The 19,221-nt window shown below is 39.8% G+C and overlaps 1 protein-coding gene across 3 annotated transcripts in view; it reads right to left on the bottom strand.

The window, feature by feature from the left end:
• Positions 1-19,221, bottom strand: part of HDAC8 (histone deacetylase 8) — a 247,874-nt gene that overhangs the window by 161,323 nt on the left and 67,330 nt on the right. For 2 of the 3 annotated variants that reach the window (XR_004348095.1, XM_032620122.1), the window contains exons 5-7: positions 6,667-6,779; positions 2,805-2,882; positions 2,106-2,214 (exon numbers count right to left, since the gene is read on the bottom strand). Coding sequence is in view for 1 of the 3 variants with exons in the window: in XM_032620122.1 (XP_032476013.1) it covers positions 2,106-2,214; positions 2,805-2,882; positions 6,667-6,779 (300 nt within the window). In the remaining 2 variants the exon portion in view is untranslated. Of the gene's footprint in view, positions 1-2,105; positions 2,215-2,804; positions 2,883-6,666; positions 6,780-19,221 lie in introns of those variants that run through there. The other variant, XM_032620123.1, reaches the window with a different exon arrangement.

Raw genomic sequence — 19,221 nt, forward strand, 5'->3', positions numbered from 1 at the left:
GTAGAATAAAAGTGTGTTTCCTGTTAAAGGAATTTCAGATATTAGTCCAACAGATGGGAGAGATGTTTGGGTCAGAAAACCTTCTTGGCACCCTTGGAATCAGAACTGCCTTCATGCAACACCCTGACCACATGACTTCTGAAAGAAGTCAAAGGGAAAAATGATTGTCCCTCTAATCAAAACCTGGAGCCTGTTATTCTGGGTGATCGCTGTGAGGTTTGCCGGTGCGGCTCCACAGGTAAAACGGGCCCTGGGAACTATAAACTGACGAGTGTCTGGTACTCTGGTAGGCAAGCTAGAAGAATCTTTAATAAACGCTGGCTATCTGAACACTGGGGTGGAGGCGGCAACATGGTTTCTGTAAAGGGAAATCATGTGTGATCCTCCACGGAGCTTTTCTTTGGGGCTAAACTCATTTTTAAAATGTTCAATTAAGTTTGATACCAAGGCTGTTTTTAAACATGAAATTCTATGGGATTACAATTTTTAAAAATCATGTAGTAGGAACTGGTTTAGAGAGAGAAGGCAAATTTAGGGGAGAAACAGACATTTTTCTGATTGAAGAAGGGTAAGTAGTAGACTGGCTTGCGGGGGGGCACTGGGAAATCCTCAAGTCTGCAGATGATACTCAGCTTTTCTGGGCAGTGAAATGCCAAGGTGATGGGGAGAAAGGAAGACCTCAGGAGGTTTTATGACTGGCAGATGAGCTTCAATAGGGGCACATGTAAGGTAATCCATTTAGGGAAGGCCAGAGATTACAAACTACACTTGCAGGATGATGAGTGCTGACCTTTCAATTAAGGTCCAGGAAAAAGCTCTAGGACACCCCGTGGACAGAGCACTGAAGAGAACAACCTATTTTCCTGATATGGCAAAAAAAAAAAAAAAAAAAAAAAAGGCAACAAAATGTTGGGCACTGTCAATAAGGGGATTAAAAGAAAAACAAAATAATTCTCCTTTTACATAGAACTACAGGACATTTTTGGTAAAGTTACGTAAGCAGCTCTGATCTGCACATATCAAGAAGGACAGAACAGAGCCCAAGAGGAACAAAGAAGGGCAATTAAAACCATCAATGGCAGGCTCAAAAAAAAAAAAAAAAAAAAAAGAAAGAAAAAGAGGCCTTTTCAGTCTGACAATGCAGAGGTAGCCAGGGGACATGATCAAAATATGAAGAGGCTAGGGCTGCTGCTGATGACCCAGCTTGCCAAAACTCTTGAGCTAAGAGGCACCTTTGAAGCATAAAGTTTTTATTTTTTAATACTTCTACTTTGTTTATACAACTGCCAGTGATGACGGCCAGTGCAGGCTCCTTTGGGAAGTCCCTGTTTCCACCAGAAGGTTGGGAGAAATCTGAGCCGAGTGGGAGAGGGATCAAAAGCACCTCAATCCCCTCAACCTTAAGTAATGTTGACTTGCTGACTTCTAGTCAGACTCACTTTCTCTACTGCCAATGTCAGCAGTGAATTTGTACCTGACCAATCTCAATTTTCACAAATATGAGTTTAGCTACCCTCTTCCCCATTCCGTAGGGCTTTTCAGCCCCAATGGTCTGATCTACACAGTGGCACCAAACTGTCTGCCTACAAGTGGCTGTAATGTAATCCTTAACCATAGCGCAAAAAGAACAGATTTCTGACTCCAATTTTAATACAACGGATAGAACTCAAGAACTCGTAATAAAGAACTCTCTAATATTCACACCAGTGGATGGAAGCAGATCTCCATAACGGAAAGCCGAAACTGACCCTCCCAGGCTAATGAAATCATATTATATGCAGGTTTTAGCTAAGAAACTAGTAGACAAGGGATTCCCCAGGACAGCTGAGAAGCTCTGCTCTTGGGAAGGCCTTAATCATACAGAGTGGCAGGTAAGATCAAACTGAGAGTGTGGCTCTGGTCCAAACACTCTGCTCTCCCAGACAGGGGATGGTTACCTGATCAAATAAGCATAGTGAGCAGTGTACAAAAGCTACGTGAGTATATAGTAGCTTTTTAATTTTTTTCAAATGGTTCTTTGAAAACAAGAATTCTGTGGGATTGGGGGCCATTGCATCCTACAGAAAAGTAATGCACTTGTTACTGGCTCAGCACTGCAGCCATACCTTTCGCAGATGTGGTAATATTTCTCATCCTGTATGCCATCCTGAATGGGCACATTTACACTGTAGTACCGTCCCTTCCCTAGGCCGACATCAGACACATCACCTGTTCCTGTCAAAGAGAGGAACACGGAGAACAGTTTTAAGAACCTGAGAATTAGAAAACTTGAAGGCTTCTCTGATAGCAATTCAGAAAATCAAAAGGTCAATTAGCAGAACAATCTTGAATGAATGATGGTTTCTAAGGGAATGAAATTAAAAAAAAAACTGTTGTAAACAGTGTTGGGGAAGTAGGAAAACTGTTAAGAAAATGGGAAAACCTTAGTCTCCATCTTGCTGGATCAAATGAACAAAAAAAATAGAGATTAACTTTTTCACTAGATTTTTCATACGACTCAGATTGACATAATACTAATATATCATCGCACTTATCAGGATGTTGAGGGTTACACAGGCTACCTGATAGTACTGTAAGTGTAAGTGAGCTGTCTATTGACAGTCCATGAAAATCATCTGGAAAAAGCAGCAGCATTACATTCCTTTTATCGCTGTCACCTGAAATGACCTATGTTAAATGTTTTGCATGGAGTAGCACCAATATGGCATTCACAGCACGCAGCTATCGAAATACAAGATATAAGAAATGTATAGAACTGCAGTATTTATTCCTCAAATGTAATACTGAGCACACAGATCACTTGCCTGGGAAAAATCCTGGGGAGAATTTGTGCAGGGACACCGTCATGACTTTGGAGGTGAAACTGAAGGCATCTTCTACACCTACCAGAGAAAGAAATGGCAGAAGAATCACTTCAGATATACAAATCTCTGTTTTCAACAACTGAAACTCTAGAAAGCAGCTGTGGGAAGGAAGAGAGAGGAGAAGGTAGCAATAATAAAGCTAGCAAGCTGAGGAATAAAAGTAACAAAACTCTGGTCTTGGATCTCTGTCATTATAAGATGAGGTAGAACTCTGGCCTCAAGCGAAGTTTGGGGTTCCCTTTCAAATTCACTCAAGCTAAAGCTGGACATTTCCAAGCAATGGGGATGCGCAGGCTCTCTTTGACAACCTGTTCTAAAAGGTGGGGAAGGGCTGGAGCTCATAATTGAGGCATTGTCAACAGAGCTGCATAAAGGAAACTGGCACCATCTTGGAAGTTTTATGTTTTGTTTCAGTGGTTCTAAGTTAAATTCTTGGGATTTTTTTCAAAGAAGTACAATGTGGCAACCCTTTGAAAAACATGACCAATACGAACATTAGGCATTACATAGTGAAAACCTAATTATAAAATGCCTCTCTATAATACAGATTTGGTTATAAATGCAGTTCACCCAAAGTTCCGCGTGTACTAAGTAACTTATAGTACATGCTTCTGGCTAAAACATGGAAGTAGCCCTTAATAGCAGCTTGAATGACAGCTTTTTAAAGCCTGGAGAAAGACAGGAGGAAAAACTTCTAGAAAGGAGTCTCCTTTCCATTTTAACAGTCAGAAAATGAAGAGAGGCCTGGGAGATAGAAGATGTCTCTAACAAGCCACTACTTATTCAGATAAACATGCTGCCCACCTCTACACTTTTCCTCCCAGAACCACATAATTGTCATACTGTATTCAGATAATCCGTTTGTAAAATGGAAGAACTCTTAGCAAATTCATGTATTACCCTCTTTGATACTTTGAATAAAGAAATTGTCTCTGTTTACTTAATGCTTTCAGGCTTCATTAGAGGCCAACAGAGACCTTAAAAAAATATTGACTCTATTTGTATATCACAGGTATGTTTGAATTTCCCAAGCCTTATGTTTTGCCCTGGGGAGGCAGTAAAAACCAGTTAAAGGCTCCAGGCACAAGGCATTAGGTAAACAAAATAAAACAAAAGAAAATAAATTAAAATAGCATTTTAACTTAGAAACGGAAGTATAGACAAGGATAATTCATGAAAATCCTGATTATTTATCCATCCAGAAAGGTGGTACAAATTTATACTTCTCTCAATGGTGTGTAAGAGTGCCCGTTTTCTGACATCATGACTGACACTGGGTATCATTATTCTTTTTAATCTTAGGCAGAAAGAACCGTCTTGTTCTAATTTGCATTTCTCTGAGTCTTATAGTGTTGAGCACCTTTTCATATGTTTAGTAGCCATTTGTATCACTTCTCATGGGAGATGCCATTAGGTGTTGTTAGAAAATCATACTTTAAGAAAGGACATAGACAAAGGGGAGGGTATGGGGCTCGCTGTGAAAGTGAAGAGTGGTTAGGTAGCTGAAAGAAGGTGAAGATGGGGTAGGGGTGCTGCTGAGGCCACCGCAGGATGCCAGTTATAGAATCATGGGAGATTTAAAATAAACCAAATGTGTAAGAGTTTGGAGGTGGGGCAGGGGTCACTGGAAGGGAGGTGCTGAAGAGGGGAAATAAACCGAAATGAAACACACCATAAAAGTTGGCTAAAACAGGAAACTATAAATGGTATAGAAATAACATTGCAAATGGAAAGAATGGTTTCAGGTGACAGTCTTCTTTCATTCTTACATGGTTCAATAGACTTGATTCTATTCTTGAACTCTGATACTAAGAGTTTGAATTTCATAATCACTCATTCATTCAACAAATATTTTACTAAACCACTACTATAGGCATAGGTCTGTTTGTTCCTGCCACTGCATAGGACAGAAAGAAGTAAATAACTTGATCTCTGCTCTGGAGGAACCGAAAGTTTCTATGGGAGGAGAAGCCATATACACATTAAAGAATTCGCTCACAATATAAGACAATATATAATTAAATATCAAATCAGTGATAGAAACAGTACAGGACAATACAGTGAACAAGGGGAGAGACCACTTGGGCTGGAGTGGTCGGGACAGATCTGCTACCAACTTGAGCTCTTGGGTAGAACCTGAAGATGCAAAAGGGGAAAAGAATACAAAACTAAGTTAGGAAAAAGTACCGCAAAGTCAGGGAGGAGGGAACAGTGAGACGTGTCTGGGCATCACTGAATAGAGTAGCCTGGACAGCAAGTAGTAAGAGAGAAGGCTGGAGAGAGGAGGTGAGGCCTCTTTGAGGCAGGCCTTGAAAGACAGGGCAAATAATGTGGACTTTACCTTGAAGAACACTGGTTTTCAAAGTGTAGCCTGTGGAACAACTGGGGTGATATTAATATGGAGATTTCCAGGTTCCATACCAGACCTACTAAATCTGAATATCTGGTGGATGTGGCCCAGGAATCTGCATTTTAAAACAAGCTCTCCCCACCGCCAGGTCATCCTGATCAACATTCAAGTTTGAGAACCATTGCTATAGGCCGAGGTTTAGCAAACCAAGTGGCTACATAGTAAATATTTTAGGCTTTGAAAACTACATGGTCTTTATTGTATTTTTTTCTGCTCTACAACCTTGTAAAATGTAAAAAACCATTCTTAGCTCTCTGGTCATATAAAAACAAGCCACCGGCCAAATGTTACCCTTGTTATAGGCAATAAGAGCCTCTGAAGGGTTTTGAGCAAGGCTGGATTCTGCATTGGCTAAGTATTCAGATATTCATTGGACATGGTTCTCAAAGTAGTGTGTTGGCTGTTTTAACCCTTCTCACTTCTCTCTGTTACCTTTAATTTTCTGTCACCATTCCATGGAAGTGTCCATCTAGCTGAACTCCTTGGGAGGTCTCTCCCACAATTTCTTCCTTTTTCTGTTTTGGCAGCAGAGCTGACCCTAGCTTCCATCACATACTATTCTTTTCATCTCTTATGCCTTGGTTTTGTTAGTTTGTCTCAAAAGATCCCTGGAAACAGGGAAGCAGGAATCACTGATGTGGGGGCAGGGAGGGAATATCCTTAACTAATTTGACTGGATAAGTGTCCTAGATCGATGGAAATATGTGTCATACACAGGCCATAGTAAAGAAACAGAATGAGGGTAACTGTCACTGCAGCTCTACGTTCTAGATGAAAAGTACACAGGAGGGCTTAATACATCCTTTTAGTGAAGTCTTCTAAGAGAGGATTAATGGGGTTAAGGCAAATTGCTAGAGTCTACTGCTATTAAAAGTTAGAGAAGGTGCCCTGAGTTTGTGCAGGACTAAATATTTTAGCAATACAAAGCAAGTAGCACAGATTCTGATCTCTGCATGAGTTGGTATCCCTATTGGTGAAAAATTCAGAATGTTAGTCCACCATGCACCTCTTCTATTTTAAGAGAAGCATCAGGACTCTGACTGCAGATTTCATTTAGAACCTATGGAAGTGGACTGAGGGAGGTCACTAAGCACTGGAGTAAACACTAGGAAATCTTACCCTGATTTCCACTTCTTAAAGTTCTCTACTGGAGAGCTTTGCTACTGGAGGAGAGGGGAGGAGAAATTACAAGAATCTGGTATTTTAAAGCAGCTTGGTCATCACAGGAGGCATTGCATCAGTTAAAAGAATCTCTACCTACTTGAGGATTCTGGATTAGGAAAATTTCAATTGCAAGAGGCATTTCTCCTGTTACCAGTTGCCTAGAAGCAGCTTTACTGATAAAAACCTGCAGTCCTAGCAGCGAAGCACCTTTGAAAGTGAAGGGCTTACCATCTCCGTGGTGCAGATCCAAATCCACATAGAGAATACGGTCAAATTTCCGTCGTAATCGTAATATTCCCAGGACAGCATCATTGAGATAACAAAAACCAGATGCTTCATCTCTGCAAGAAAACAAGTTGCTACAGCCAACAGCCACAAGCAATCCAAGGGAGTCTTTAGCCAAGGATCTAACCCTTGAGATCTATTCCCTTACAATTTCCCCTTCTTTTAAAAAAAACAAAAATCTACCTAAGAACATTATATGGTGAATGGCCCAGAGTGATCAGGGAATGAAGTGTTTTGGTAAAGTAAATATTCAGGTTGATTGGTAATATTTCCTATTCGGGATCCCTGATTTTCAAAGATTTAAAACATCATAACTATATTGAACAAAACAGAACCTTTCTCTAATGATTCAGAAATCATTTTTAAAAATTGTAGTATCCTGGGGTCATCATGATGAACACTGATGACTACTTATAGGAGTTTAAGAAAGCTAGAATCTAGAAGGGGCTTTAAAGACTATCTTGCTCAGCCATATGTAGAAGATGTTGGTGACTTGATTTCTCAGTACTGACCCTATGACATAACCTAGAATTTCTTTTTTTTTGTGAGTAAGTCTTGGCACTCGTTGCTCATAAAAGCTGAGTGGAGAATGTACAAATGCATGACCTCCTGGGCAGTGCAGTGTGGTTGCCTTTCTGTATATGCAATTATTACAATGGTCATTGAAGCAGCCTCTTCTAAAGTTATTTTGTCTCCTTCACTAAAGTTGTCTTCACTGACTTCACTGATGTCCTTTACCGTTTTTGCTATCACTGATACTGTGTCGCTTTAAACTCTTGTCAACATTAACCTAGTCTTTTATTGCGCTTCCATTAAGCCGTGTTGAGTAGATGTAAAAGAACATTATCATCAAACGTGTTATAATTTGTTTTTAAGGCCTCATCTTAAATGCTTCAGTTTCTTTTGCTTCCACAGACACTTTGAACATTCAGCCCATTTTTTCCTATGTTCTCCCTGATATTTTATTTGAAACAGAATTCTAGGCATGAGCATCATTGAAAATGGCATCTTTGTTACTATGAGATTGTAAGGTCTTTTTATTGCCTACACAATGCATAAACTCCTTCATGAAATCTCTTCCATAATATTTCATATTCTGAACAATGCCCTGGTTCACAAGCTGAGTCAATGAGACAGGTACACCAGACAGCAGGAAGTTGGTAAAAATACCAGTAGATACAGACTTTGCTCATGAAGGTGAACTCAGCGATCACCTAAGCAAAAGAATAGGTTGGCATTATGTATGCAAGCAGAAAGAAACCAATTAGAGAAAAAGGTTTGTCCATCCCTGAATTCCCTGTAAACAAGAGTTAAATATGTAACTTTAAAAGTTCTTGGATGCTTATTTCCAATTATGAAAAGCTTACAATTTATATATCTACTTACTATCTTAGCACATCAAAAAAGAAATAATGTCTTTCTACTGAAGTCAATAACTTTTGGGTAGTTGGGATGGAACACTGTTAGGCAAAAAGAGGAGGGCATTGGGGAAGAGGAGAAATACAAATCAGTATGACATACTTCCTTCCCTCAGAGAGCCTACAATTAAGTTAGGGAACCAAGTCATAAGCACAGAAAAACAAAAGCAAAAAACAAACAAAAACGGCAAGCAGAAACAGTATGGCATACAAAAGAGAATACAGAGAAATTCCATAGACAGAATTGACAAAGCAGAGTCATGTCATTGACAGTATTGAACTTTGAGCCCCATGCTTTTAGAAATCAGCATTGGTAGGAAACCCCTCACCCTTTTGTGTTCTGAGAAACAGTTAACTGCAAAAGACCACATTGTCCTGACATATTCCAGAAAGAACCATTTTCAGGGGGGACCTTCAAGAGGCGGAGGAATAAGATGTGGAGATCACTTTCCTCCCCACAAAGACATCAAAAATACATCTACATGTGGAACAACTCTGACAGAACACTTACTGAATGCTAGCAGAAGACCTCAGACTTCCCAAAAGGCAAGAAACTCCCCATGTACTTGGGTAGGGCAAAAGAAAAAAGAGAGACAAAAGAATAGGGATGGGACCTGCACCTCTGGGAGGGAGCTGTGAAGGAGGAAAAGTTTCCACACATTAGGAAGACCCTTCACTGGAGGAGATGGGGGTGGGCGGCAGCGGTGGGGGGGGAAGCTTCAGAGCCACGGAGGAGAGAGCAGCAACAGGGGTGCAGAGGGCAAAGTGGAGAGATTCCCACACAGAGAATGGGTGCCGACCAGCACTCACCAGCCTGAGAGGCTTGTCTGCTCACCACTGTGGCGGGTAGGGGCTGGGAGCTGAGGCTCAGCCTTCGGAGTTCAGATCCCAGGGAGAGGACTGGGGTTGGCTGCGTGAACACAGCCTGAAGGGGGCTAGTGCACACAAGCTAGCCAGGAGGGACTCTGGGGAAAAAGTGTGCACCTGCCTAAGAGGCAAGAGACCATTGTTTCAGGGTGTGCAAGGAGAGGGGATTCCTTTCCTGTCTGCCCACAGAAGGCAGAGCACTGCTTAAATGAGCTCCAGAGATGGGCGTGAGCCACGGCTATAAGCTCGGACCCCAGAGACGAGCATGAAATGCTAATGCTGCTGCTGCAGCCACCAAGAATCCTGTGTGCAAGCACAGGTCACTACCCACAACACCCCCGCTGCCCCACGAGCCTGTGCAGCTCGCCAATGCCAGGGTCCCATGATCCAGGGACAACTTCCCCAGGACAACACATGGCACACCTCAGGCAGCTGTAACATCATGCTGGCCTCTGCCACCACAGGCTCACCTGGCATTCCAATTATAACTACTGTACCCCTCCCTCCCCCGGGCCTGAATGAACAAGAGCCCCCTAATCAGCCGCTGCGTTAACCCCATCCTGTCTGGGTGGGGACAGATGCCTGAGGACGGCCTACATGCAGAGATGGGGCCAAAACCAAAGCTGAAACCCAGGAGCTGTGTGAACAAAGAAGAGAAATGGAAATTTCTCCATGCAGCCTCACGAGCAGTGGATTAAATCCCCACAATCAACTTAATTTACCGTGCATCTGTGGAATACCTGAATTGACAATGAAACATCCCAAAATTGAGGCGGTGGACTTTGGGAGAAACTGTAGATGTGGGGATTGCTGTCTGTGACTGATTTGTTTCTGATTTTTATGTTTATCTTAGTTTAGTTTTTAGCGCTTGCTATTATTGGTGGATTTCTTTATTGGTTTGGTTGCTCTCTTCTTTTTTATTATTATAATTTTTATTTAAATAATTAAAAAAATATCATTATTATTTTTTCTTTCTTTTTTTTCTCCCTTTTTTTCTGAGCCATGTGGCTGATAGGATCCTGGTACTCGGGCTTGGTGTCAGGACTGAGCCCCTGCGGTGGGAGAGCCAAGTTCAGGACATTGGACCACCAGAGACCTCCCGGCCCCATGTAATATCAATTGGTGATAGCTCCATCTCAATGCTAAGACCCAGCGCCACCCAACGGCCAGCAAGCTCCAGTGCTGGATGCCCCACGCCAAACAAGTAGCAAGACAGGAACACAACCCCACCCATTAGCAGAGAGGCTGCCTAAAATCATAATAAGTTTACAGACACCCCAAAACACACCACCAGACATGTCCCTGCCCACCAGAAAGACAAGATCCAGCCCCACCCAACAGAACAAACGAACCAGTAGCCTCCACCAGGAAACCTACACTAGCAACTGAACAAACCTCACCCACTGTGGGCAGACACCAAAAACAATAGGAACTACAAACCTGCAGCCTACAAAAAGGAAACCACAAACACAGTAAGTTAAACAAAATAAGAAGACAGAGAAATATGCAGCAGATGAAGGAGCAAGGTAAAAACCCACCAGACCAAACAAATGAAGAGGAAATAGGCAGTCTACCTGAAAAAGAATTCAGAGTAATGATAGGAAAGATGATGCAAAATCTTGGAAATAGAATGCAGAAAATACAAGAAACGTTTAACAAGGACCTAGAAGAACTAAAGAGCAAACAAACAATGATGAACAACACAAGAAAAAAAATTTTAACTTCTCTAGCAGTCATCAATAGCAGAAAACCTGAGGTAGAAGAATGGATAAGTGACCTGGAAGATAAAATAGTGGAAATAACTAGTGCAGAGCAGAATAAAGAAAAAAGAACAAAAAGAATTGAAGACAGTCTCAGAGAACTCTGGAACAACATTAAACACACCAACATTCGAATAATAGGGGTCCCAGAAGAAGACAAAAAGAAAGGGTCTGAGAAAATATTTGAAGAGATTATAGCTGAAAATTTCCCTAACATGGGAAAGGAAATAGTCAATCAAGTCCAGGAAGTGCAGAGAGTCCCATACAGGATAAATCCAAGGAGAAACACACCAAGACACATATTAATCAAACTATCAAAAATTAAATACAAACAAAAAATACTAAAAGCAGCAAGGGAAAAGCAACATATAACATACAAGTGAACCCTCATAAGGTCAACAGCGGATCTCTCAGCAGAAACTCTGCAAGCCAGAAGGGACTGGCAGGACATATTTAAAGTGATGAAGGAAAAAAACCTACAACCAAGATTACTCTATCCAGCAAGGATCTCATTCAGATTTGATGGAGAAATTAAAAGCTTTACAGACAAGCAAAAGCTAAGAGAATTCAGCACTACCAAACCAGCTTTACAACAAATGCTAAAGGAACTTCTCTAGGCAGGAAACACAAGACAAGGAAAAGACATACAACAACAAACCCAAAACAATTAAGAACATGGTAATAGGAGCATACATATCAATAATTACCTTAAATGTAAATGGATTAAATGCTGCAACCAAAAGACACAGACTGGCTAAATGGATACAAAAACAGGACCCATATATATGCTGTCTACAAGAGACCCATTTCAGACCTAGGGACACATACAGACTGAAAGTGAGGGGATGGAAAACATATTCCATGAAAATGGAAAGCAAAAGAAAGCTGGAGTAGCAATTCTCATATCAGACAAAATAGACTTTAAAATAAAGACTATTACAAGAGACAGAGAAGGACACTACATAAAGACCAAGGGATCAATCCAAAAAGAAGATATAACAACTGTAAATATTTATGCACCCAACATAGGAGCACCTCATACATAAGGCAAATACTAACAGCCATAAAAGGGGAAATCAACGGGAACAAAATCATAGGAGGGGACTTTAACACCCCACTTTCACCAATGGACATATCATCCAACATGAAAATAAATAAGGAAACACAAGCTTTAAATGACACATTAAACAAGATGGACTTAATTGATATTTATAGGACATTCCATCCAAAAACAACAGAATACACATTCCTCTCAAGTGCTCACGAAACATTCTCCAGGATAGATCATATCTTGGGTCACAAATCAAGCCTTGGTAAATTTAAGAAAACTGAAATCGTATCAAGTATCTATTCCGACCACAACGCTATGAGACTAGATATCAATTACAGGAAAAAAACCGTAAAAAATACAAACACAGGGAGGCAAAACCATACCTTACTAAATAACCAAGAGATCACTGAAGAAATCAAAGAGGATACTAAAAAACACCTAGAAACAAATGACAATGCAAACACAATGACCCAAAACCTATGGGATGCAGCAAAAGCAGTTCTAAGAGGGAAGTTTATAGCAATACACTCTTACCTCAGAAAAAAGAAAAATCTCAAATAAACAACCTAACCTTAACCTAAATCATTAGACAAAGAAGAACAAAAAACCCCCAAAGTTAGCAGAAGGAAAGAAATCATAAAGATCAGATCAGAAATAAATGAAAAAGAAATGAAGGAAACAATAGCAAAGATCAATAAAACTAAAAGATGGTTCATTGAGAAGATAAACAAAATTGATAAACCATTAGCCAGCCTCATCAAGAAAAAAAGGGAGAAGACTCAAATCAATAGAATTAGAAATGAAAAAGAAGAAGTAAATTGTGACACTGCAGAAATACAAAGGATCATGAGAGATTACTACAAGCAACGCTATGCCAATAAAATGGACAACCTGGAAGAAATGGACAAATTTATAGAAAAGCACAACCTTCCGAGACTGAACCAGGAAGAAGAAAATATAAACAGACCAATCACAACCACTGAAATTGAAACTGTGATTAAAAATCTCCCAACAAACAAAAACCCAGGATCAGATGGCTTCACAGGCGACTTCCATCAAGCATTTAGAGAAGAGCTATAAATTATCCTTCTCAAACTCTTCCAAAATATAGCAGAGGAAGGAACACTCCCAAACTCATTCTACGAGGCCACCATCACCTTGATACCAAAAGCAGACAAGGATGTCAAAAAAAAGAAAACTACAGGCCAATATCATTGATTAACAGAGATGCAAAAATCCTCAAAAAATACTAGCAAACAGAATCCAACAGCACATTGGAAGGATGATACACCATGATCAAGTGGGGTTTATCACAGGAATGCAAGGATTCTTCAATATATGCAAATCAATCAACGTGATACACCACATTAAAATATTGAAGGATAAAAACCATATGATTATCTCAAGAGATGCAGAAAAAGCTTTAGACAAAATTCAACACCAATTTATGATAAAAACCCTCCAGAAAGTAGGCATAGAGGGAACCTACCTCAACATAATCAAGGCCATATATGACAATCCCAAAGCCAACATCATTCTCAATGCTAAAAAACTGAAATCATTTCGTCTAAGATCGAGAACAAGACAAGGTTGCCCACTCTCCCCACTATTATTCAACATAGTTTTGGAAGTTTTAGCCACAGCAATCAGAGAAGGAAAAGAAATGAATGGAATCCAAATTGGAAAAGAAGAAGTAAAACTGTCAATGTTTGCAGATGACATGATACTGTATATAGAGAATCCTAAAGATACTACTGGAAAAACTATTAGAGCTAATCAATGAATTTGATAAAGCAGCAGGATACAAAATTAATGCACAGGAATCTCGTGCATTCGTACACACTAATGATGACAAATCTGAAAGAGAAATTAAGGAAACACACCCATTTTACCACTGCAACAAAAAGAATAAAATACCTGGCATAAAACTACCTAAGGAGACAAAAGACCTGTATGATGAAAACTATAAGACACTGAGGAAGGAAGTTAAAGATGATACGAACAGATGGAGAGATATACCATGTTCTTGGATTGGAAGAATCAACATTGTGAAAATGACTTTACTACCCAAAGCAATCTACAGATTCAATGTTATCCCTATCAAATTACCAATGGCATTTTTCACAGAACCAGAACAAAAAATTTCACAATTTGTATGGAAACAGAAAAGACCCCAAATAGCCAAAGTAATCCTGAGAAAGAAAACCGGAGCTGGAGGAATCAGGCTCCCTGACTTCAGACTATACTACAAAGCTACAGTAATCAAGACAGTATGGTACTGGCACAAAAACAGAAATATACATCAATGGAACAGGATAGAAAGCCTAGAGATAAACCGACACACATATGTAACCTTACCTTTGATAAAGGAGGCAAGAATATACAATGGAGAAAAGACCGCATCTTCAATAAGTGGTGCTGGGAAAATTGGACAGTTATATGTAGAAGAATGAAACCAGAACACGCCCTAACACAATACACAAAAACAAACTCAAAATGGTTTAAAGACCTAAATGTAAGGCCAGAAAGTATAAACTCTTAGAGGAACGCATAGGCAGAACACTATGACATAAATCACAGCAAGATTCTTTTTGACCCACCTCCTAGAGAAATGGAAATAAAAGCAAAAATAAACACATGGGGCCTAATAAAAGTTAAAAGCTTTTGCACAGCAAAGGAAACCATAAATAAGACAAAAAGACAACCCTCAGAATGGGAGAAAATATTTGCAAATGAAGAAATGGACAAAGGATTAATCTCTAAAATATACAAGCAGCTCATGTAGCTCAATATATAAAATGCAAACAACCCAAACCAAAAATAGTCAGAAGACCCAAATAGACATTTCTCCAAAGAATATATACAGATTGCCAATAAACACATGAAAGAATGCTCAAGATCACTAATCATGAGAGAACTGCAAATCAAAACTACAATGAGGTATCACCTCACACCAGTCAGAACGGCCATCATCAAAAAATCTACAGTTCATGCAGCTTAATAACAAAAAAACAAACAACCCAATCCAAAAATGGGCAGAAGACCTAAGTAGACATTTCTCCAAAGAAGATATACAGACTGCCAACAAACACATGAAAGAATGCTCAACATCACTAATCATTAGAGAAATGCAAATCAAAACTACAATGAGATATCATCTCACACCAGTCAGGATGGCCATCATCAAAAAATCTAGAAACAATAAGTGCTGGAGAGGGTGTGGAGAAAAGGGAACCCTCTTGCACTGTTGGTGGGAATGTAAATTGATACAGTCACTGTGGAGAACACTATGGAGGTTCCTTAAAAAACTACAAATAGAACTACCCTATGACCCAGCAATCCCACTACTGGGTATATACCCTGAGAAAACCATAATTCAAAAAGAGTCATTTACCAAAATGTTCATTGCAGCTCTATTTACAATAGCCTGGAGATGGAAACAACCTAAGTGTCCATCATCGGATGAATGGATAAAGAAGATGTGGCACATATATACAATGGAATATTACTCAGCCATAAAAAGAAATGAAATTGAGTTATTTGTAATGAGGTGGATAGACCTAGAGTCTATCATACAGAGTGAAGTAAGTCAGAAAGAGAGAGACAAATACCGTATCCTAACACATATATAAGAAAAAAAATGTCATGAAGAACCTAGGGGTAAAACAGGAATAAAGGCACAGACCTACTAGAGAATGGACTTGAGGATATGGGGAGGGGGAAGGGTAAGCTGTGACAAAGTGAGAGAGAGGCATGGACATATATACACTACCAAACGTAAGGTAGATAGCTAGTGGGAAGCAGCCGCATATCACAGGGACATCAGCTCGGTGCTTTGTGACTGCCTGGAGGGGTGGGATAGGGAGGGTGGGAGGGAAGGAGATGCAAGAGGGAAGAGATATGGGAACATATGTGTATATATATATATAACTAATTCATTTTGTTGTAAAGCAGAAACTAACATACCACTGTAAAGCAATTATACTCCAATAAAGATGTTAAAAGAAAACTATAAAAAAAAATCTACAAACAATAAATGCTGGAGAGGGTGTGGAGAAAAGGGAACCCTCTTGCACTGTTGGTGGGAATGTAAATTGATACAGCCACTATGGAGAACAATTTGGAGGTTCCTTAAGAAACTGAAAATAGAATTACCATATGACCAAGTATATGCAGTACAGGGCATATACCCTGAGAAAACCATAATTCAAAAATAGCCATGCACTACAATGTTCATTGCAGCACTATTTACAATAGCCAGGACACTGAAGCAACCTAAGTGTCCATCGACAAATGAATGGATAAAGATGATGTGGCACATATTTCCACGGACTATTACTGAGCCATAAAAAGAAACGCAATTGAGTTGTCTGCAGTGAGGTGGATAGAACTAGAGACTGTCATACAGAGTAAAGTAAGGCAGAAAGAGAAAAAAAAATACTGTATGCTAACACACATATATGGAATGTAAGAAAAAAAAAACCTGGTTCTGAAGAACCGAGGGGTAGGACAGGAAAAAGACGCAGATGTAGAGAATGGACTTGAGGACATGGGGAGGGCGAGGGGTAAACTGGGACGAAGTGAGAGAGTGGCGTGGGTAAGCTGGGACGAAGTGAGAGAGTGGCGTGGACATATATACACTACAAAATGTAAAATAGATAGCTAGTGGGAAGCAGGCGTACAGGAAAGGGAGATCTTCTCGGCGCTTTGTGCCCACCTAGAGGGGTGGGAGGGAGAGACAAGAGGCAGGAGAAATGGGAATATATGTATATATATAGCTGATTCACTTTGTTATACAGCAGAAACTAACACACCATTGTAAAGCAGTTATTCTCTGATAAAGATGTTAAAATTAATTATTTTGTTTTAAAAAAAGCACAAGTTTCCGAGACTGAACCAGGAAGAAATAGAAAATATAAACAGACCAATCACAAGCATTGAAATTGAAACTGTGATTAAAAATCTTTAACAAACAAAAGTCCAGGACCAGATGGCTTCACAGGTGAATTCTATCAAACATTTAGAGAGGAGCTAACACCGCTCCTTCTCAAACTCTTCCAAAATAGGGCAGAGGGAGGAACACTCCCAATCTCATTCTATGAGGCCACCATCACCCTGATACCAAAACCAGAAAAAGATGTCATAAAAAAAGAGAACCACAGGCCAATATCACTGATGAACAGAGATGCAAAAATCCTCAACAAAATACTAGCAAAGAGAATCCAAAGGCACATTAAAAGTATCATACACCATGATCAAGTGGGGTTGATTCCAGGAATGCAAGGATTCTTCAACATAGGCAAATCAATCAGTGTGATACACCATATTAACAGACTGAAGGATAAAAACCATACAATAATCTCAATATATGCAGGAAAAGCTTGTGACAAAATTCAACACCCATTTATTATAAAAACTCTGCAGAAAGTAGGCATAGAGGGAACCTACCTCAACATAATAAAGGCCATATATGACAAACCCACAGCCAACATCGTTCTCAACAGTAAAAAACTGAAACCATTTCCACTAATATCAGGAACAAGACAAGGTGGCACACTCTCTCTGCTATTATTCAACATAGTTTTGGAAGTTTTAGCCACAGCAATTAGAGAAGAAAAAGAAATAAAAGGAATCCAAATTGGAAAAGAAGTAAAACTGTCAATGTCTGCATATGACATGATACTGTACATAGAGAATCCTAAAGGTGGTACCAGCAAACTACTAGAGCTAATCAATGAATTTGGTAAAGTAGCAGGATACAAAATTAATGCACAGGAATCTCTTGCATGCCTACACACTAATGATGAAAAATATGAAAGAGAAATTAAGGAAACATTCCCATTTACCACTGCAACAAAAAGAATAAAATACCTAGGCATAAAACTACCTAAGGAGAGAAAGGACCTGTATGCAGAAAACTGTAAGACACTGATGAAAGAAGTTAAAGACGATAGAAACAGATGTAGAGATATACCATGTTCTTTGATTGGAACAATCAACACTGTGAAAATGACTGTACTACCCAAAGCAATCTACAGATTCAATGCAATCCCTATCAAACTACCAATGGCATTTTTCACAGAACTAGAACAAAAAATTTCACAATTTGTATGGAAACACAAAAGATCCCGAATAGCCAAAGCAAGCTTGAGAACGAAAAACAGAGCTGGAGGCATCAGGCTCCTGGACTTCACACTATACTACAAAGCTACCGTAGGCAAAACAGTACAGTACTGGCACAGAAACAGAAATATAGTTCAATGGAACAGGATAGAAAGCCCAGAGATAAATCCACGCACATATGGTCGCCTTATTTTTGATAAAGGAGGCAAGAATATACAATGGAGAAAAGACAGCCTCTTCAATAACTGGTGCTGGGAAAACTTGACAGCTACATGTAAAATAATGAAATTAGAACACTCCCTAACACCATACACAAACATAAAATCAAAATGGATTAAAGACCTAAATGTAAGGCCAGACACTATCAAACTCTTAGAGGAAAACATAGGCAGAACACTCTATGACATAAATCACAGCAAGATCCTTTCCGACCCACCTCCTAGAGTAATGGAAATAAAAACAAAAATAAACAAATGGGACCTAATGAAACTTAAAAGCTTTTAGGCAGCAAAGGAAACCATAAACAAGACCAAAAGACAACCCTCAGAATGGAAGAGGATAGTTGCAAACGAAGCAATTGACAAAGGATTAATCTCCAAAACATACAAGCAGATCATGCACCTCAATATCAAAACAACAAACAACCCAATCCAAAAATGGGCAGAAAACCCAAATAGACATTCCTCCAAAGAAGATATACAGATTGCCAACAAGCACATGAAAGGATGCTCAACATCACTAATTATTAGAGAAATGCAAATCAAAACTACAATGAGGTATCACCTCACACCGTTCAGAATGGCCATTAAAAAATCTACAAACTATAGGGCTTCCCTGGTGGCGCAGTGGTTAAGAGTCCGCCGGCCGATGCAGGGGACGCGGGTTCATGCCCTGGTCCGGGAAGATCCCACATGCCGTGGAGCCGCTGGGCCTGTGAGCCATGGCCGCTGAGCCTGTGCATCTGGAGCCTGTGCTCCACAACGGGAGAGGCCACAACAGTGAGAGGCCTGCGTACCGAAAAAAAAAAAAATCTACAAACTATAAATGCTGGGAGAGGGTGTGGGAGGCAAAGGGAACCCTCTTGCACTGTTGGTGGGAATGTAAATTGACACAGCCACTATGGAGAACAGTATGGAGGTTCCTTAAAAACTAAAAAGTGAACTACCATACGACCCCCAGCAATCCCACTACTGGGCATATACCCTGAGAAAACCATAATTCAGAAAAAGTTATGTACCAGTGTTCATTGCAGCACTATTTACAATAGCCAGGTTATTGA

Source organism: Phocoena sinus, chromosome X, assembly GCF_008692025.1.
Source record: "Phocoena sinus isolate mPhoSin1 chromosome X, mPhoSin1.pri, whole genome shotgun sequence".
Lineage (NCBI taxonomy): Eukaryota > Metazoa > Chordata > Mammalia > Artiodactyla > Phocoenidae > Phocoena > Phocoena sinus.